This window comes from Chrysochloris asiatica, unplaced genomic scaffold (assembly GCF_000296735.1).
Source record: "Chrysochloris asiatica unplaced genomic scaffold, ChrAsi1.0 scaffold00206, whole genome shotgun sequence".
Classification (NCBI taxonomy): domain Eukaryota; kingdom Metazoa; phylum Chordata; class Mammalia; order Afrosoricida; family Chrysochloridae; genus Chrysochloris; species Chrysochloris asiatica.
The window spans coordinates 4,930,513-4,953,166 of NW_006408724.1; the positions used below are offsets into that span (position 1 = coordinate 4,930,513).

Sequence of the window (22,654 nt, forward strand, 5' to 3'; positions counted from 1 at the left end):
AACAAAAAAACAAAACAAAAATCCTCACCACTAGACCAATAAACAACATTCTCATCAATGGAGAAAAGAGTGAAGTTGTCAAGGACTTCATTCTTCTTGGATCAACTATCAACACTCATGGAAGCAGCAGTCAAGTGATCAAATGACATACTGCATTAGGCAAATCTGCTGCACAAGACCTTTTTAAAGTGTTGAAGAGCAAAGATGTCAGCTTGAGGACTAAGGGGCACCTGACCCAAGCCATGGTGTTTTCAATAACCTCATATGCATGGGAAAGCTTGACAGTGAATAAGGAAGACCTTAGAAGAATTGATGTCTTTGAGTTACGGTGTTGGAGGAGAATATTGAAAGTGCCATGGGCTGCCAAAAGAACCAACAGTCCGTTTTGGAAGAGGAGTGCTCCTTAGAGGCCAAGATGGTCAAATGTCATCTCTCATACTTTGGACATATTGTCAGGAGGGACCAGTCTCTGGAGAAGGATATCATGTTTGTTAAGGTGGAGGGTCAGAGGAAAAGAGGAAGACCTCCAACGAGATGGATTGGCAAAGTGGCAGCATCAATGGACTCAAGCGTGGCCAACAGTAGTGAGGTTGGCCCAGAGTCGGGTAGTGTTTCATTTTTTTGTGTATAAGGTCGCTATGGGTCAGTACTGACTCAATGGCACCTAACAACCACAACAACAAAGCAACCCTTTGGTTAAAACACAAAAAAATGTCAGGCAATAAATATTATACCAAAAACCTGTGCTACTATATATCACCACATTCAATGGACAGAAAATGGAATCTTTAAAATTCATAAGCAGTAAAACCCAAACCTATGGCTGTCAAGTCAAGTCTAGCTTGCAGTGACCATATAGTTACCCTATGGGACATAGCAGAACTGTACTATAGTGTTTCTAAGGCTGTAATCTTTAAGAAAGTTGGAAGCCACATCTTTCTCCAATGAAGCACCTGGTGGGTTCCAACTGCCAACCTTCGGTTACCGACACTTACCCACTGTGCCACCAGGGCTCCTTTCATGAGCAATTTGTTGCTGTTGTTAAGCGCTGTCAAGTCGGCTCTGAGTCACAGCAACCCTGTACAGGGTCTATGAGGAGCGGCTGGTGGGTGTGAACCAACAACCTTGTGGTTTGCAGACCAGTGCATCTCCTACAGCACCATACCTGGAATCCTCATAAGTAATATGTGAACTCAAATTTAGAGTGAAAGTCTCATACTAAAAGTGTAGCAGTCAGAGAGGATAGAGAACCATGATAAGAGCTCTGGTAGCGTAGTGGTTACGAATCGGGCTGCGAACCTTAAGGCCAACAGTTCGAAACTACCAGCTGCTCCACGGGAGAAAGATGAGGCGTTCTGCTCCCGTAAAGATTTACAGCCTTGGAAACCCTGTACAGGGTCGCTATGGGTCACTTAATAACAACAACAAAAGCAATGAGCCTCAAGGTTGGGCTTTGAGGTGTTAATGACCTCAAGGGAAGAGAAGATATGGCTTTGGACCTTCACAAAGGAAACTAGAACTGTGATTCTACATAATGTTGGGAATCAAAAACGACTGTTACATAAGTAAAAAGGAACTGAAATGCTCCTCTAATGCAGAGAAGCAGCAGAGACCAGTGCTGCCTTACTTGGGTTGAAATTCAAGCTGTAAGTTATGAATGTTACAGATGTAAATCCAACATAAAACATTAGCAAACAGTATCCAATAAAATGAATAGACATCTATTGTGACCAGGAAGGATTTATCCTGAAAACAACAAGAGAAATTTCTTTTAATATAATTTAAATCCTTAATATATCAAAGTAGGTATATTTGAGGGGTATTTGATGAGGATATTTAATTGAAAACCTAAAAGCAATGAATATAGTTAACAATACACTCCTATAAGGTCAGAAAGATGCTATCATTCTTTCTGTTCAATATTACAGCGATGGACTTTACCAGTGAAACAAGACAAGAGAAATAAATTATTGGGATTGAAAGACATAAGGTGCTATCATTCATATCTTCCACAAATACAGAAAAACCTGAGGGGATCTATAGACAAAATGTTAAGACTAACAAGTGTAGCAAGTTCTCTGGATGAAAAAAATCAATAAAAATAAAATAATTCCTAGATATCACCAACAATCAATTAGAAAATGTACTTTAGAAAATCTCATTGACACAGGCAACAAAACTAATGGCAACCTAAATATAAACCTAACAAAAGATATGTAAGATCATTATGGAAAAATAATGATAAAACTTGATTGAGATTTCTTTATCATTCACTTTATTACTAGTGTTTGTGAGAGCTTAGCTATAAATCTTACCTGTAAAGGAATACTCCGCATGGAAGCCAACATGTTCTATATGCTGATTGGTGACAAAGTGTATCCAGACCTGAGGGTAAGGTATGACCAATGGCATTGTAGGTTTTGAAGGGCCACAAAGTCTCCATATCAGAGGTCCATTAGCATCTCCTATACAAAATAGCATAATAGCAAGTGCTAATATTATATAGCTTTTGAAAGAAATTGTTCGTATTATTTACTAAGCAGTCCAGTGCTTATCCTACAGCACCACACCAGGACTCCATTACTGACCTTACAAAAACAATGAAGTATAGTATTTGAACTGTCTCTAAGACTGAGAACATAAAGCCAAGACTGCATTTAACTGATTGGAATTTGAGACACAACGCTTCTGCTTGATTCTATACGACAGTGGTTTTGAAACAGGTGAACACAATTAGGGTTTATCAGAACCATCTGGAGAACATTTTCAAACTTCAACATCCATTCCCTCCATTTTGTCTAGACTCATGTACTTCAGCAAGCTACGGTAATGCTCTTGCTGAGGCGCTTGGTCTATGACCACACCTTTTATCAAATCTCCTTGATTCTCAAAGGCAGTCAGCACTGATTTCTATAGCTGCCCTGGAACAGCCTCACCAACTAGATACATTCAGTTCTGAGGCTTTCACTCTCCTGTTCTTTAAATGTTGGCAAAACATGAAACTCATTGAACCTTTTTCAGTACAGGTGATATTATTTCCCTCTCTATTTATTTACAGTGTGTCAAAGTAATGGTGGGTGCAATGTCACAGATAACCTAAGCCTTGACTGTAGGAAAACACTCAAATGGATTCATTATTCATGAACATGGATTTTTACAAATTCTTAGGAGAATTATGGTTTACCAAGTATATCTAAATAATTTTCTATCATAAAAACTTGACTGCTTTTAGGATAATTCTCCAAATACCTTCCATGTGCTTCTCCATATGGTATACTGCAAAACTTCCTTAAATTTCTAAGGTCTTTTTGTGAATCCTGTAAGCACAAGGAAACTGCTGATATATCCTGACTATGCTAAGTTCCAGTCCTCTAATAAAGGGTTTGAATAGAAGATGGTTGAAGGGTACCACCTGTACTCATTACGAGGGCAGAGAGGCAAATGGGAAACTCTTATGGGTAAATCTCACGTACTATGAAACCCATCCTTTGAGACAAAGGACCTAGTTGTAAATGGATCTGTCACAGATACATGTTTTCCTCATCTGGGCACAGAATTACAACTTTATTTGCTCTTTAGGATCTTATGCATTTGTATTACAGCTATTTGACTTCCTTCCTTGTTGACTGTTTACAGGCATAAGAAGAATGTTGTAGGGAAACTGAAGAAATTGTTCCTTGATTGAACTCACCCGCACGAAACTCAAGGGCATCAAATTGGCAGTCTTGGTGACTTTCTAGATGAAAATTCTCAAAATAAATGTAAATGGATGAATTTCCCTGGTTTGGATTACTGAGACTCCATTCACAGTTTAGGTTACTTGCATAGTTTCTAAATCCATTATAGCCAGGAGATGTAAAGTTTCCTTGAGGGAAATTTGTAAGAGACCCGCCGCACACTAAAAAAACAAAAGATAACAGAAGACAGTAAGATTCATGCCATCCAGAACAGAAGATATAGACAATGCAATAACAGTAAAGACAATAAAACTACCAACATAAGTCCTGGTGTGGCGCTGTGGGCTAATGCGTCAGACTGCAAAGTCTTTTGAACTACAAGGTTGGTGGTTCAAGCTCACCAGTGGCTCCTCGGAAATGCTACACAGGGTCGCTATGGGTCAGAATTGACTTGACGGCACTTCACAACAACAACAACCAACAAAATTGGTTGGGTATGTTTGTCTAGATGAAGCCAGTCTTGTGGCTAAAGGGTTGGCTAATGTATATAAACTTTGGAAAACATTTCTGTGGGTTTATAAAGGAAAGATATACAAAAATGAACAACTTCTTTAGTCTCCTAAAAGTGTAGATAAGGTGGGTGGATTTTATGTGTCAATACTTCCTAATTTGTGCCTGTCATTCATGGATATTTAATTTAGAGAAACATTCAAATATAATGGCTGCAGATCTTTAGGCTTCCGGTTAGAAAATTTCCACTCCACCCAAGAATTTAATTGAATTAAACAGAATATGATCACATTAGAATACCAATTAATTTGCTCTTTTACCAAGGGAACAAATGTTTGTTTTATTAATGAAGTAACTTAAATTTTAAAAACTATTCCTTAATTTAAAAACCATTAGGTAATAGCACCAATTCAGAAAGTAAAGGGTATTTACAGTCAGAGGCCATTTGTTGCTGTTGTTGTTGCCAAGAGCTGTCAAGTTGGTCCCAACTCATAGCAACCCTGTATAGGGTTTCCAAGGAGTGGCTGGTGGGCTTGAACCACCGATCTTGAGATTCAAACTGACTTTGCACTCCAGCGCATTACTACACCTGCAGTACCACACCAGGACTCCAAATATTTACATAGAAAGTAGTAAAAGAGTATTTTGATTTTATGGTGCTCAAAATGTTTATGGACAAATTTTACTTACTAAACTTTAAAACAACTACCTGTTCATTACTATTTATTATACATTTACATGGTCCAGAAATTAAGCGGGGGGAAAAGTACATCTATAGGTAGAGAATTCAATTCTGGGTTGACAATTATGTTTTTCTCAACTAGCTGCTCTACAATTCTCTATGTTATTGTTGTTAAGTGCCATCGAGTTGGTTCTGACCCATAGCGACCCTGAACAGTGTTTCCGAGGCTATAAATCTTTACAGGAGCAGAAAGTCTCATCTATCTCCCGTGGAACAGCTGGTAGTTTCAAACTGTTGACCTTGCGGTTCGCAGCCTGATTCGTAACCACATTTCTCTATACCACATGTGAAATCCCTTCCCCCACTGATTTCATAGCGGTAGATGACCAACGAACCAATGAAATCTGTCTCTCTGATTAAGTAGATGACCAACAAACGAATGAAATCTGTCTCTCTGATTAAAACAGTTATTCCCTATGAGTAAGTTGTCCTTGAAGAGGTACACAGTCTTTTTCAGCACAAAGAAATCCACCTGGAACTGACGACCAGCCAACTACAATGGTGGCACTATGGAACTGAGCTGGGAAGCTCATCCAATAGCATTTTTAACGTTTCAAATACACAAAAGCAGTTTTCTTTTTGAAATTCTCAATTGTTTTCTGACTGGACTGTGTTTTCCATCTGGTTACATATATTTATTTTATTCAGAGTATACCAGATGTAATGTTTATCACTAAAAGGGAAATAAAGAGGTTCTGGTGGTGTGGTCAGTCATTGCGGGACACCTTTAGTGCATCAGATTACATAAGGTGGATTTATAACCTCCTCCCTTACCTGCATCTTCACTGGATGTATAGGAAGCAATGAAGCCCCCATATGGCCTGGATCCATCAGTGAAAAAAATGACTTTCATTGTATTTCCTGAAGATTTGATCTGGTCACTTACATTCACACTACTACACAGTTCCTCTAATTGGGGTGAATTATTTCTAATGCCATTGATTACCTGTTGAGAAAATAGTTTAACCTTTAGACACACAGTCTTATTGAATATTTCCTAACAGGTGATATTCAAAGCTCAGACCCACTTCTTTCTAAGGAAACCTTGAGTTAAAATGAATTGCTTAACAATATATGCTTCTATCCCAGGGCTGCAAGCCATAGAAGTTTCTCTGCGCATATCTTGTGGCCTCTGGGTCATTTCACTAAAGTAAAAGTATTCCAGTAATGTCCACCTGCCAAGCAGTGACAAATGAAAAACTGCTGTACACTTTGCAACTGGAAACCGTGTTCTAAATGTAAAGCAGATCTTCCAGTATGCATACATTTTCATTCCCAGAGTCTACTGATGGGCAGTTTTTTATTAACATTGCATTAGGACCTTTGCTATTTAGAAAGAGGTTTAAATACTGATCTCTGATCATTTAAAATATATAATAATTCAAGTATCCAAAATAGTTTGAAAAGTCATTCAAAAGTCAATCTCATTATAGATAGAATAGTTCTTCCCTAATTATGGATTTAAAACAATTTTCTTCCCAATTTGATTATTTTTTAAAAATGAACTAGAATACTGTTGATTTCAAAACAACAGTAATTAATTATGCACACCATTGTAATAACTGGCAAAGTGTTATTCTACTATTGTATACAACCAAGGTGAATTTCAACATGCCTGATTTCTACAGGATTAAAAAAAAAAAAAATCCAGAAGTAACTAAATTATTGATTGATGGATGCTTCTGTTTCTAAAAAGGATTTGAATGTCTCATGATTGGAGATAATCACTTAGACTATGCCACAAACAGCTCTGCAGAAGGGGGATGGAGTAAATAATTAAAGGTATCCCCTTCTATCATTTACTATAATTAGTCATTAATTTAGCCATGTGGGGACTTCTGGTTTAAAGTGTTTCCCAGCTCTTGGCCCCAGGCACAGCATTTCCTGTCCTGTACAGAGTACTGACAAGATGCTAGACTGTGCTAACCACCCCACTCAGACTATTTTATCTATCAGCACAATCCTCTCGGGTATATAAGATTATTCTTGTTTTCCAGACACAGACACTAGCATTCACTAAAACTCTTTTTTACAATTTTTTTTTGTAACCAATTTCCATAAATTCACAGAGTTAGTAATAGAAATGATATTTAAACCATCCTGCTGATTCGAATCCATGAAACAATGCAAAAAAGGATCAGAAAATGATAAATATTTCAATGAAACTCAAAATAGGAATGGGCAATACATTGCCAGGTTGAGAAGGGTTATTAGTAACTAGAAGGCTAATGGAACATAGTGGGAATCATGATCAATGGCCCTTATCCCTGTTCTTAGATCTGCCTCCGCTTACAGTAACAAGGACTGAAAATTGTGCAGTCATTCATTTGCCACCTGGAATTCTACTTTCAGAAGTAATCAGAGTTTTATTCGTACTCTCATCATCCACTCCCTTTTGTATTCAAAAAAATACAACTTCCAGCAAACAAGAGGTTAGAAAGTGAGTATATAAAACTCAGTCCTAACCCATTGCCTTCTGGATGATTCGAATTCAAAACTACTTCATAGGACAGAGTAGAACTGCTCCTTCGGGTTTATGAGACTGTAGATCTTCACTGGATCAGACAGTATTATCTTTCTCCCTTGGAAGACAAGTGGCTTTGAACCACCAACCTTGCAGTTAAGCAGTCCAATACTTAAAACCCACTGTGCCAGCAGAATGACTTTGAGACTAGGTATAAGCTCTAAAATTTGTGATGAGCAGTAACAAAATCAGACATAGGTCTTATTGTAGTGCACGCTGAGTGGTATCGTTTTTCATCTTCTCCATCTGTGCAGTTAACGAGTTAGACAGCTGGGTTTGAAGGAATTTTATGATCAGTCCAGCTGAATAAGGAATTAGACTACAAGTAGTGCATTTACAGCTGCCCTAGCTCCATTTGTAGATACTAGGAAGTTTTCGTATACTTCTTTGTTCATTAGTTAAAAGTTCTCAAGTTGAGAATGGGCAAAGAGCAATCCACATACCCTTGTTTGGAACCAAGTTAAAAGGAAACAAAACTATCTTTGCACCTATGAAGACATATTTCAGAGAAAATATATTCAAGAGGGAATGAAACTAACTTTGAACCTATGAAAATATATTTCAGATAATGTGGACATAATCTTGAAGAAAATAATTCTGAAACTAATTCCTTACTGTAGTTATTGATCCTCTGCCCTCAAAAAAGGACTGTTGACATGACATTTGTAGGGTCCCCAATTAAATGTTCCAGACCCAATTCAGTCACCACTTATAAGACCTGCAGGTTGATATGGCCAGTCTTGCATATGAAGCTGCAAGTCAATGTTTCAGTATTTCATTCTTAAGGATGAATGACTGCCCTAGGAATTCAGGGAAATGTGTAATGGAAAAGGCAGAGACCAGAGTAAATAACTAGAAAACAGGAATCTGAAAAAAACTGAGCACAACAGAAGTAACATAAAACTTCAAAGTTATAATTAATATGGAGTACTGGTGTGGCACTGTAGGTTAAGCACTGGACTGCTAACCACAAAGTCAGTGGTTCAAATCCACCAGCCACTCCTCGGAATTCTATACAGGGTTGCTATGAATTGGAAACTAGCACTTACCAACAACAACATGATTAGTATATTCAAAGATATACCCATAAAATATTCATAAATGTTATATGGGTAGAATATTTACAGAATGAGAGAGTTCTTGGAAACTAAAAATAGAATCATTAAAAAAAAATAAGAGAAATCATAAGATAAATTTTAAATCTCTCAAAGGAAAAAGATAATATAAACAGGAAAAAAGCACGAAAATCTGAGGATCAAAAGAGGATCTCTAATATTCCATCAAAAGGGATTTCAGGGAGAGAATATGAGGGAGGATATTATGAAACCATAAGAGAAGAAAATATCTCAGATTTAAGGAGGTGAGATTCCCAATTGAATGCACTGCATGGTACCTAGGACAATGGATGAAATAGATCCTTGAGACACTTTAGAGTGAGTGTCAGTGATAATAACATGATCCTAAATCTTGCAGAGTAAGACACACTCATGACAAATGACAAGGAATAGAGCAACACTGGAGATTGAGAAAATAATGTCTTAAAAATTCACAGGCATAAACCTGGTGTGGCACTGTGAGTTAATGTGCTGGACTGGCGAGTTGGTTTGAACCCCAGGGCCAGCAGTTCAAGCTCACCGGCTGCTCCTCAGAAACCCTATATAAGTCGCTATGGGTCAGAACCGACTCAAGGGCACGTAACAACAACAATAAAAACAATGTGTTTATCTTAGACCTGTATGTGAAGTCAAAATACCAACAAAGAATGAGGGTAAAAAAATACCAATTTCCAATACACATAATTCTCAAACAAATCTCCACCTTTTTAAGGGAGCTTCAAGAGCGTAAGCCTTACCAAGAAAAAGAAATTCATCAAGAATGGCATCAGAAAGCCAAGAATCCAGCCCAGAGGAGGGATGAAAGGAGTTCCAGACTTGCTGGTGAAGGGAAATCCTGAACTGGCAGCTGACATTCGCTTGGAGCTGATGGACACAGACTCAAGGAACGGTACTGCTAAAGAAAATAAACGGAACTAATAGGTGGGCGTGATTATACAAGGTGACGCTGTATGCCTTGGGTGGAAAGTGTGAGGAAGAACTAGTGATAAATGCATAGGAAATTAAGAACATGTGAAAATGACATAATTATTATTTCTTGGTAAAACAACAGCAAATGTTGCCATATACTACTATAGGGTGTTACTGAATTCACTGTGATGAATATTTAGAAAATCAGTGATGTAAACACTAAATAACAATTTAAACTAAGTAGTGGTGTAAGTATTAGTGAAGAAGTTGGGGGAAGGGGTAAACGATGATTATCCCTGTGTGCATTTGTGGTGTTGTAGAGGTGATTCAGAGCTCAATCCTCATGTCCCATTGTTGTTGTTAAGTGCCATTTAGTGGGTTCCAATCCATAGCAACCCTGTATAGGGTTTCCAAGGTGCAGCTGGTGAGCTTGAACCTCTGGCCTGGTGGCTCAAACAGACTTTGCAGTCTAGCGCATTAACCCACAGCACCACACTATGTCCCATCCCAGCGGGATGTCAATGGATAATGTCTTGAAGTCAAAAACCAAGATTATTATTTTGAAATAATGACAAATATCAGGAAAAAGAGCTAAAAGAGTCAGAAATGAATGTTTTTGACATCTAGGATTCAATGATGGAGAAAGGATAGGTAAGTCAGAATTCTGATTTTGTTGTTGCTACTGTGTTTAATTTTATTATTTGACTTCTAAAACTATGTATATTTCATATTCTCTTTCCTGTAGAACATGTGACTTCACTACTAAAATTCCTACTAATCAGTATATTCAATATGAACTAAATTATGTAAGCAATGTCAAAGATATAAAACAACTGTTAGTATCTACATCAAAATTTCAGTAAAATTATATAGAATTCCAAGTTCTTTTTTTATTTTCTGAATTTTCCAAATAGTGTTCAGTGAACATTCATTATATTTCTTATGAAAAAAACAGACTGAGTATATAAATGCATTTATACCACATGATTACAGCTACATAAAAGTATGCATGTCAAGAAAAGGTATCAAAATATCCATTTTATAGTGGGAGTAATTAGTTTCTTTATATACTTCCTCTTTGACTATGTATTTCATTCAATAATATGTATTTTAAAAGTTCCTTTAAAATAAACAAGTTTAGTACAAGGTATCCTGACTCTCAAATAAAATATACAAGTTTCCAATATCTGATCAAAGACAACATGTGTGCATGTGTGTATTAACAGTATACTTTCACAATTATGGAGCTCATATTCTTTCTTTGGGTAAGAGAAGCCAAGAAGGTTAAGGGCACGTCTCACTTTATTTGAGGTTGAAAGTATCGAAGGCAGGCAGCCAAGGTCTCCCATGACCTCAGGACCTCTGACAGAGAATGAAAACTAAGTAACAGAACTATCCATTTGTTTAAAACTTTTGATGGTGACTTGTACATGACTCTGGTTCCATTCAGCTATGCAATGCCCGTTGGTTTTGCTTTTCTATGTCTGTCTCATTTTAGCATGTGCAATGTCATTCAGTCTTAAAATTTATCCTAGCTATGACCTTGATGTATATAAATAACAATTGGTAAGAGTTATTAAAACTGCTTTGAAAATTATTTAAGCAGTTTATTGTAATTTTTGTTCTATCTAAACAACCTAGAATTTGTCTGAAACATAGATGCATGAATGGGAACATTCCTGATCCAGTTTTCTGACTATGATTTACGGGTCAATAAACTCCATAAACAACGGATATAATTCTTCTGACTGAACAGAATACTTACTGTCACACGCTCATTGTTACAGGATGGATGAGCTTCCAGTCTCAGGTTGTTAAAAGTAAGAGTGATCTGCCTTCCTTCCTGCACAGTGATTCTCCACTCACAGATCCGGCTGTGAGGATTTGGGTTCGGATAATTGGGAGAAGCAAATGTTCCAGTAGGACCCTGTAGTTCCCCACCACACTCTGAAGGAGAAAAAAAAAAAAAAAAATCATGAAAATTTCCAACCAAACCAAAATGACCCCATGCATAAATAATGTCCTCAAAATTAAAGTTTTGTGTTTTTATCCTGCTAGACAAAATCATTGCCCTTCTTTATTTGCTACCTGAGGACATTTAGAGAATATCTGTATTCACTTCTAGCTCTATTAATACTTAATCTTTGCTCCCATGGATGATAGCTGCTGGCAACATTCTAATTATCATCATATTCTAAGAAATATGAAAGTTCAACCTTAATTGCCAGAGGAAAAAACCAAAAGGCTAAAATAATTACCTGTTTTTTTCCTAACAAAATACTTATTTCAGCTAAATTTGCCAGGGCATTTGGACTGCAAATTCTGAAAGTATATAGGGCCAGTTGATTGGCTTTCCTAAGAGCGGTATTGTCAAATAACTCCATTCCCTCATTATATACCTCGTGGCACTGGTTACATTCCTTTGATTATAACTTATTATAGTAATTTTTCATTCACTGGTGTGACAAATTGAATAATGCCTGCCTTTCCACTAAACAATGTTTGGTTTTTCTAACTGTTATTGTAACACTGGTGCCTGGCAGAATATCTATCTAATATAAGTGCTCAGTAATATATTATTCTATATTATTTTGAGTGAATCAATGAACTTACCTTCTATGCTAGATTCAAACCTCAATCTGAATCCTGAGGCAGTAACTGAGCCATCTGTGACAAACCTGACCAAAGCAACATTGCCAGAAGTGTCCATGCTATCAGGAATGCTGTTTCCACAGAATCTGCCCAATTTATTTCCTGTAGGAGTCAAATAATTAAATAGGCATATATACAGGTGATCCATTCAACCTCTATTTGAGGTGTTCTACACTTACAAAGAAAATAATACAAATCAAGACCCTTTCCATGAAAAAAAATAGTAACTTCTGTCAAGAAAAGCAAGACAACATGAATTAAAATGAACAATTTCAAATATTCATATGAATAAGTGTAACAACAACAACATCATCAAATAATAATTAGGGCAAAGGCATTCGCACACAATGACAAAATTAAGGAAATAATCTGAGAAAACAGAATGATATGTGTTCATAATATTATTGCTAGGATACATTATTCATTCCTCTCCTTGCCTTTCAGAATTACCTTAAAAATTGCATATGACACTGGAGGGACCAGCATGAAGAGAATGCTTTCTCAATTCAGTATTCTAACAGTGTGGTCTCCAGAATAAGCTAACTATCGACCCCCTCGGGCTATGGACATCAATTGGTTATAGGTAGGAATCAGGACAAAAAGAGTTGCTGCTTCCCAGAGCTCACTGGTTTACACTTCTCTGCAGAAGCGACATGCTTTTTGTTTGTTTTTAGCCTTTCTTGAAAGTTAGGAAACTTCAGCGGCAGAATGAATGCATGTGAAAATAAACATAGACATATTTCACTAACCAATTGTATAGTTTCCCCAGATTTCCACAAAGTCTTTTTCACAGTTGGAGGAATTCTGAAGGTTGAAGTCTTCAAAATAGATGGTTAAATAGTGTCCCGAGAGACCCTGGAGACGCCACTCACAGAATAAATGGTCTCTATAAGGAAGTGTTGGATACCCAATGCTTTCTATGACTCCAGTTTGCCCTGTCACTCTTCCTCCACACAGGGCTGAAAAAATATTTAAAAAATTAAAAAGCAATACTCTGTTACAGACTTTTTTTTTATGTCACCAGTAAATTTAAAGTGTTTAGATGCCAAGTGAATACATGCTAAACTTTTAAAACTGAAATCATCTGATTAGTCTCTCGTATTTGAAACATGCACTCGATATAAAGAAAAAAGACTCAAGCTCAACCCAGTGATGGGAAACGGACGACTGAAGACTGTAGAGTGACATGTTCTGAAATGTTGCATTAATTCTCGTGAGACATTATGTAAGACCTATCAGTGACAAGTAGGTTTCATTTCAAGAAACAGCTGCTTAGTGTGCTGTGTTGAGAAGAATTCTAAAAATGGTGTCTAAGTTTAGCTGAAGGGGTGCCATGGCTGATTAGTGATGTCTGCAATTTCTAGTTTAACTATCAAATAATTGTCCAACTGTAGTAACTGGTATCTTCAGGACTAGAAAACTATGATTCAAGTATTTCTTATCAGCTGGATGCAATAGCTACATTGAATTATATGTAATATACCTCAGGATATAAAATGACCTACAGTATTGTTTGGAGTCCTGGTGTGGCGTTGTGGGTTAATGCACCAGACTGCAAAGCCGTTTGAATGCAAGGTCGGTGGTTCAAACTCACCAGATGCTCCCCAGAAACTCTATACAGGGTCACTATGGGTTGGAATTAACTCGGTGGCACTTAACAACAACATCAACAACAGTATCGGTTAAGTATTGCTACAATTAGGCTTTTGAGTTTTTGCTGCAATAAATAAATTTCGTCAATGTGATAGTTAAGGTTTTGAGTCAATTTGCCTGGGTCTGAATGCTCAGTGGTTCAACATTTAAGAGGTAGCAAAGTAGCTCTGTTAGCATAGTGGTTACGAATCGGGCTGTGAACCTTAAGGTCAGCAGTTCGAAACTACCAGCCGCTCCGCGGGAGAAAGATGAGGCTTTCTGCTCCCATAAAGATTTACAGCCTTGGGAACCCTGTACCGGGTCGCTATGGGTCGGAACCGACTCCACGGCACTTAACAACAACAACAATCCCCCGTGATGAGATCTAATACAATGCAATCACTCCCTTGATGTGATCTGATGTGATCAGCCCTTATCTGATGTTATTATCCTATGTGTTGTAAATTCTTACTTCTATAAAGTAAAATGCAATCTAGAGGATTAGGTTGTATTGAGAGTCACTATCTTTTGAGATATAAAAGGAGAGAGAATTGAGCAGAAAAGAAAGGACCTATTGTACCACCAAGAAGAAAGAATGGAGTGTGTCCTTTGGGCCTGGGGTCTGTGCACTGTGAAGCTCCTAAATGCAGAGAAAGACCTATACCAAGATACACGGAGATCGCCAAGAAAATCTAAGCCTACAGATGCTGACAGAAGACCAAGACATTTTCCCAGAGCCAAGCTATGAATTCAGACTTCTAGTCTCCTAAATTGTGGAAGAATAAATTTCCGTTTGTTAAAAGCCATCCACAAAGAGCCTTGGTAGCATAGTGGGTTACGACTTGGGCTGCTAACCACAAGGTCAGTAGTTCATGTCTTCCAGCTAATATATGGGAGAAAGTTTGAAGTTTTCTGTGCTTGTAAATACTGACAGCCTCAGAAACCCAATATAGGGTCATTGGAAGTCAGAAGTGCCAGTGAACAACTACTGCCAAACCATCTACTTGTGGTATTTCTGTTATAGCAGCACTAGAGAACGAAGACAGTCACTGCTCAATTTAGACCTTGCCGATACTAAACTCTGTGTCATTGTGGACCATACTGTAGTCAATTTTCAGTGTGCTTATTTTTTTGGTAGTTTTAAAACTCAAAACACTAAGAAGACGTATTTGTTTTTATCAGTGACCAAGCTGGCCCAAGAGACCTGGGAGAGGAGGGAAGCTGTTGTCCCATTAGTGCTGAGGAATTTATAGTCACTTTTAAGATTTTGTGATTATAAGCACTTACATTCCTTATTTACCCATTCCTGAGGAGCTTTGGTGGAGTCTTGGTGTGGCGCTGTGGGTTAATGCGCCAGACTGCAAAGCCATTTGAAATGCAAGGTCAGTGGTTCAAGCTCACCAGCTGCTCCTCGGAAACCCTATACAGGATCGCTGTGGGTTGGAACTGACTCAGCGGCACTTAACAACAACAAGGAACTTTGGCAGCGTAACAAATTGAGCTGCAAACCTCAAAGTAAGCAGTTCAAAACTACCAGCTGTTCTACAGGAGAAAGATGAGGTTTTCTGCTTCCGTAAAGATTTACAGTCTTGGAAGCCCTGTACAGGGTCACTATGAGTTAGAACCAACTGCATTGCACATAACCACCACCACCACCACCACCACCATAGATTACAAGCTGGTCAGCAGCTTCAATCTACCAGCTGTACCCCAGGAGAAAGATGAGGCTTTATGCTCCCATAAAGATTTAAGGCTTCAGAAACCCTACACAGGCTCATTATAAGTCGGAACCAACTCAGTGTCACACAACCACCACCGTCTTTGTCAAAATACTTATTAGAAAGATGTGTTTAAAAAAGAAAAAGTATGCTTTAGTTTTTCAAAATGTCTCAACACAGTCATTTGATCATTATTTCCTATTGAATATAAACGTGTTGTTACCTATGGAGTACTTAGCCTTGAATCCAACATGAGTGGGGCTGTTCTCAGACCGGAACCTCATGTACAGGACTTCTTCTGAAGACAACTGAGTGCTAGGCAAAGACGTCCCACAAAACGTGGAAAGTATTGGCGCACTGGAATCAGCTCCATTCCGCAACTCAAGATAATTGGAAGCACAGCTAAAATGGGGGAAATTCTGTTTAGTTTATAAGGCCTATGATTTAGAAATATTTTGATAATAAAGGTATCACTGACTTTCTTTGAGGACATTATTAAATCACTCCTGTAGCATCAGATACTATGATAGTCAGTTTAAGAAAAAAACATGCGGTGTGATATTTTTCAGAATAGCAATCCTCCTAGTTAGTAGCTCAAAATGTCCAAATTTACATGTGCCACATGAAGGATATTTACTTGCCTTCCATATTCTGTATTAGTTTTACAAATATAAAAGTCTTCTCAATTTTCCTTCTAGCAATTAGATAATAAGCTACAAGTACTGTGTTTTCCATGATAATCTGATATGCTTATCACACACAGATGAACTCTTGACATTTCTGCACCCAGGGTCTGGGTGTCCATAAAAGTGAAAAAATATTGATCCAATTATTTCTGAGTAGGTCAGTTAGATCATGAATAGTGAGTAGAAACATAGTATTACATCAGATACACAGAATGGTAAGGAAAATCTCAGTATCCAAGTTTTATACTATACGTGTCTTTGTGCAATTGCATACAAACTTTTAAGGAGTCCTGATGGCATGGTGGGTTAAACATTGGGTTGCTAACAAAGGCCACCACCATCAACTACTCTGCAAGAGAAAGATGAGGCTGTCTGCTCCCATGAAGGTTTACATCCTTGGAAATTCTATAGTGTTGTTATTCTCTGTCCTATAGGTTTGCTATGTGACGGAATCTACTCAATGGCAGTGGGTTTTGTTTGGTTTTATACACACTTTTGCTAAATGAAAGAGAAAGCAAGTGACTTTTCTTCAGTCTATGTAATTCCCTTGTGTTCAACATGCCAAGACATGTTTGTAATCTGTGGTCTGTAATCCTTTTAGAATTTTTATTTTACAAAAATAAAATAATTTAAAACTCAATGACATCAAGATAATCCTGATGCACCTCAACCCTACAAGACAGAGTAGAACTGCCGTATAGGTTTTCCATGGATGTGAGTTTATATGGAAGTAGATTGCCACATCTTTCTCCCTCAGAGCAGCTGGTGGGTTCCAAACATCAACCTTTTAGTTCGCAGTCCAGCACTTCACCACTGTGCCACCAGACCTCTCTTATTACATGTTGTTGTTAAGTGCCATCTAGTCAGTTCTGACTCATAGTGACCCTGTATCAGGTTTCTGAGAAGCAGCTGGTGAGCTTGAACCACCAACCTTGGAGTTTAAATCGACCTTGCAGTCCAGTGCATTAACCCACAGGGCCACTCCAAGACTCTACTATTACATAGTAATTGGGAAATTGTACTGTGCTTGATTTAATCTGACACTGGTGATCCTTGATGTCAAAGCACACAAATTCCCATTTGTTAAATATATATATATATAATCATTTATGAAAATGAGTATGAGACTGGGAATCTACCAGAGACATTATACTTTCCATGTAGCAGGAAAATGGATAACATAAATAATAAGCAGCCATCTTCACATCTCTGGAAGATGTATCTAGGGTCACCAGGGACAACATCTGTGTACTTAATCTCTCATCTGGTGAGAAAGTGACCAACAGACAATGTTTCTCAGGTTTAAGGCATTTAGCATTTTCTTTCATTTCTACGTTTCCTACCTGGTATGTAGGCCTGAGAAAAGAAGGCATGAATTGTTCTGAGTCATGAAAGCTAAAAAGTAGTGCCTCTAGGTAAGAGAAAAATGAAAGGGAAGTAACCTACTTGGGTGTTGCTTCAATATTGAATTGTTCTTCAAACTGCAGCTGTATGAGCTTTCCGGGAGGAGCGGAGAGGATCCAAATGCAGTCGGCATGTTGGGGGTAATTGTCAGGGTGGTTGGGGGAGGTCACATACCCATCAGAATCAGCATCATGGATATAAATATTGCCCCCACAAGCTGTCAGGAATCACAGTTAAATTAATCTACAATCTGGTGAAGGAAGACACAGTCAGCTGACACTATCTTTTTTTTTTTTTTTTTTAAATCAATTTATCTACATTTCCAGTCTCAGTTTCCTCTTATCTTGAATTATTCCTATTTTATTCTTAAGTTAATAAATTCTGAATTTGTTATTGAGGGAGCCATCATCAGATATGTTGTTGTTGTTAAGTGCCGTCGAGTCGGTTCCGACCCATAGCGACCCTGTACAGGGTTTCCGAGGGTGTAAATCTTTACGGGAGTAGAAAGCCTCATCTTTCTCCCGCGGAGCGGCTGGTAGTTTCGAACCGCTGACCTTAAGGTTCACAGCCCGATTCGTAACCACTACGCTACCATCAGATATATCACTCTTTAATTTGTCATAGGATCAATGATGGGACTTCAATAATTTCATGAACAAATGGAATGCAAAGAGAATGAAATTGTCCCACAAAGTCTTCAAAGCCCCCTGGTACTTCTTATTGGATGTTTCACTTGTCTTTAAAGGCTACAAAATAATTATGGTACACAATCCATGCAGAATATCTTGGAAATATTAACATGTACTTTGGTAAACATTCAAGGATCCCAGTTCAACAGAATGAGGCAGAGTCTTGTTCTTTAAATGTTTCAAAGGCTAAGCAGATTCCAACACGTGTGTAGGCATTTGTTCATTATGTTTCTGCCAATGTAGATACATTTGAAGCACAGGAGATGAATGGCACTAGACAATGTGTTAGTCATTTTTTTTGTGGAGGATAAAGAAGCCTTTATATTTATTTCAAAATAGCAAAATATTATACAACTACTTTTCCTTTATTAATAAACATTCATTTGAAATCTGAACAAACAAATCATATATACTTACAATACCAATGTAATGAATCTGTCCAATAACAGCCTCATAGAAGAAGCAGAGCATTTATAAATAGATCCTAAATGTATCTGGACTACCAGTAAATGCTGACATTAAACATATAAACCAAGACTGAGTCTACCATCAATAATATAAAAAAGCAGAGATCTGTGGGGGTGGGCCTAAGTCTATTCACTGGACACAGGCTTTGTTACTCTGATAATGCTTCAGTACCTACTCAGGATGAAGCTAGGGAAGGATGAGAGGTTAGCATCCTGTATATAATAGTGTTCGCAAAAGCAGTATGTTCTGGGAAGCGACAGAGTGCATTCCCTATACTCATGGAACCTACTCAAGTCATGATACAATCTTTTGTGTAAATTAATGGAGCCATTTTGTTTCTCCTTTCCCACAAAATGAAGAAATGTAGCTGACATTTTAAACTCATATTTTGCATAGGTATAATAGAATATATGACTTCTTTTACTGTGAACTTAACAACAGCAGCAAAAAAAAAATCCCTGGAAATCTTAACAACCAAACCATAGTTCAGCTTAATTAGTAAAAACATCCAATTTGAGCTTTATGCTCTTTTAAGAACTATCTGTATGGGATGATAGTTACAACAGCAACTCTAAGATTAGAAGGAACGTTAGGGGACAGTAGTTTGTGTTAGTGGAGGAGGAACAGCTCAGAAAAGGAGGTAAGAATGGTTACACAGCTGAAAGGATGTTGAATGTACCTGTAAAGATGGTTGAATTGGTGTATGGTTTGCTATGTATATTTTTGACAACAACAATAAGATAAAAAATGTACTTTGAGACATATTCAGGAATCTGGGATTAAGGTCATTGAATATCCTGAAACCCATATCAAATGAATCTTTTTTCAGACAAGCAAAGATTTATTATTGCCATTGCTTTCTACTGATCCTACTCTTTGCCCTTGAAGCGATGCTTATTTTCTTATTTACTTAATTAAGCATTATACAAAAACGAATGTCACAAAATTAAATCATTACAGTGGAATTAAATATAATTACAATCAAATGTAGTTAAGTAATGGTAATTAAGTAAAGATCACTGCAATAATATATAATTAAATGGGTAATAATAAAATCAGAGGATAATGTGCTCATTTAAAAGGAAGTATACAAATGATTACAAAACAATTACCATTCTTACCATGTTTCTATAAGTGAATATGACTTACACTTATACATTGTATACTGGAAAGGTCGAAGGAATTTCAGGCGATCATTAAGAATAGTTCAATTCATAATCATGGGGAATTTTACTATGTTCACTCACTATATATATATATCCTTGGAAAAGTCTTAAGTCTCATTGTACTAATTTGTAAAGTGGAAATATTGATACTTTCCTTAAAAATAATCATAATGAGACATTAAACTGTCAAGAAATAGGAGGTAGCTATTCACGGTCAGTAGTTCGAAACTACCAGCTGTTCTGCAGGAGAAAGATGAGGCTTTCTGCTCCTGTAAAGATTTACAACCTCAGAAACCCTACGCAGGGTCACTATGAGTCAGAAGCGACTCCACGGCACATAACAACAACCTTATTAATGGAGTTCTGGTGTGATGGGTTAATATGCTGGACTGCAAAGTCGGTTTGAAATGCAAGTTTGGCAGTTCAAGCTCACCAGCTGCTCCTCAGAAACCCTATATAGGGTCACTATGGGTCAAAGCTGACTCGAAGGCACTTAACAACCACAACATTCTTATTTACATTCTTACTTTTAGTTCAGAAAGGAAAACTTTACATATGTCCTCCCTAATCTATTCAGAATGCCACATTTTTCTCCTGAGGACTAGCTGTTGGGTTTGAATTGCTGACTTACTGGTTAGCAGCCAAATACTTACCCACTGTGCCACTGGGTCTTCATTTAAAGGGGAAAAACAATTGCAGTATAACACTTTAGTCTCAGTGAAAATACTTACCTAAACTCTTTGCTTCATATTTGACCTTAAATCCTTGTCCTCCACTGCTATTATCAGAAATAAACTGAGCAAACATTTGATTATCTGAGGTGAATATGGTAGATGAAGGATGACTACCACAAAAATGACCGTGTCCTCCATGCGGTCCCAAGGGCGGAGAATAAATATCAGGTCCATTTTTTAGCTGGAAAGACATTAAAATTGCATCAAATACTTTTGTGTTGTGAAAGAAAGTACAAAGTCCTATCAGCTTGTGTCCCAGGAAAGAAAAATCATCCTTATATTTTCTGAATGAAGTCTGAAGAAAAGAAATCAGAAAGGGGAGCAAACGAGACCTACCACCAGATAATCCCCCTGGTTGCAAGAAGAGTCTCCATTTGGAATCTGGAACGGCTGTTCAAAATGAATAGCGATGGTCAGACCTCTCTGAACCAGAACATGCCAAGAGCAGTTGAGATTGGGAGGGTAGGCTTCAGGATACATGGGGGATGTGAAAACCCCTCTGTCTGCATGCAAATAGCCACCACAACCTTCACAAGAAAAAAATAAAGGGAGGTCATTTCATTTACATAGACAATAGATATTTCTTAAGGATTTTCTAAGCATAGTCAATAGAAATATGGTTTGAAACTAGGAAAAAGAGTAGGGAGTTATTAGTATTAGTATTCCAAAAAGTTCAAGGAAACATGAAATTGAAACATAATGGAATTTTTCCATGAATTTTTTGAAGGTCCCTTGTACATCAAGTGTCTACTGAGTACCTGCTATTTGATGGCCTAACCTCCTGTTAAGATTTAGGACTAGAGAGTACACAATAGGAACAAATTCCTTACTCTCAAGAATCTGACTATAGATGGGAAAACATGCTTTGAACATAAGTACAGAGGAAACAGTGATAAGTTCTTTAAAGAAAAATAAATGGTGGTTCATAGGGAGTGGTATATTGTATTGTTTGGAGAAGTGAAGGAAGGCTGAGCTATTGTCCAGGAAACATTTGAATGAAATGACAGATCAAGTGCTCTCGGACTTTGTGGGAGAAGAGTGCCCTGGGGCAGAAAAGTTGGACTTCTAGAGGTGTATCCCGTAGAGGAGAGGAGCTAGGCTGAAAACTTGGAAAGGTAACAGGGCATTGTTAAAATGGACTTTCTTTTACATAAGAAAAGGAAGACTTTGGAAGGTTTTGAACAGCAGAATGATAAAATCTAACTTAAATGTCAAAAGCTCACTCTGTCTGCAGTGCTTAGCCTAGAAGAGAAAGGACACAAAAAAGCAGAAACAGGGTGTAGAAAGAGGAGGTGATTGCCTAAGAATAAGGAGATTACAGATGCCTGGACTAGGCTGGCGGCACTGGAAGTGGTAAGAAGTGGTTTGATGCTTGCTATATTTTGAGGGTAGGACCATGGAGAATTGTTGATGGTTAGGATGCAGGGTGAAAGAAAGAGAAAAACCGGGGATGACACCAAGTGCTTTTGTTTTTGTTTCTGTGTTTTCTGCTTAAATAATTAGAAGAACATGCTTTCCACTTACTAAGACTGTGAACAGCTTTGGGAGGAGGGGTAGAAGGGTGTAGGATTAAAAATTCTACTTTATTTTTTGGACATGGAGCTGTCAAATACACACACACAATGGAGTTCTCTGAGTGGTGCAGATTTTAGCTAACACACTTAACTGCTAACCAAAAGGTTGGAGGTTTGAGTACCTAGCATCACTAGGAAGAAAAGTCTGGCAGTCTACTTTAGAATATCAACCACAGAAAACCCTGTGCAGTACAGCTTTATTCTGACACACGTGGGGTCACATTGATTCAACAGCAACTAGTGCTGAAGGCGGTGGTATGTAATGAGCTGTCAAGTATGTATGCACACACAAATATATACAATGAGAGAGTGAGAGGTTGGGAGTTGAAGGAAAGAAGTGGATGGAGCAGATTAAATCCTTGTTGTTGTTGTTGTTGTTGTTAAGTGCCGTCGAGTCGGTTCCGACCCATAGCGACCCTGTATAGGGTTTCCGAGGGTGTAAATCTTTACGGGA

At 37.7% G+C, this 22,654-nt stretch overlaps 1 protein-coding gene across 1 annotated transcript in view; it reads right to left on the minus strand.

Annotated features, from left to right (window-relative positions):
- Nucleotides 1-22,654, minus strand: part of CUBN (cubilin (intrinsic factor-cobalamin receptor)) — a 384,343-nt gene that overhangs the window by 88,526 nt on the left and 273,163 nt on the right. The window contains exons 42-51 of the mRNA XM_006872611.1: nucleotides 20,963-21,153; nucleotides 20,624-20,807; nucleotides 17,612-17,786; nucleotides 15,703-15,881; nucleotides 12,879-13,088; nucleotides 12,091-12,231; nucleotides 11,243-11,424; nucleotides 5,704-5,875; nucleotides 3,692-3,898; nucleotides 2,316-2,465 (exon numbers count right to left, since the gene is read on the minus strand). Of these exons, the coding sequence (XP_006872673.1) occupies nucleotides 2,316-2,465; nucleotides 3,692-3,898; nucleotides 5,704-5,875; nucleotides 11,243-11,424; nucleotides 12,091-12,231; nucleotides 12,879-13,088; nucleotides 15,703-15,881; nucleotides 17,612-17,786; nucleotides 20,624-20,807; nucleotides 20,963-21,153 (1,791 nt within the window). The remainder of the gene's footprint in view (nucleotides 1-2,315; nucleotides 2,466-3,691; nucleotides 3,899-5,703; nucleotides 5,876-11,242; nucleotides 11,425-12,090; nucleotides 12,232-12,878; nucleotides 13,089-15,702; nucleotides 15,882-17,611; nucleotides 17,787-20,623; nucleotides 20,808-20,962; nucleotides 21,154-22,654) is intronic.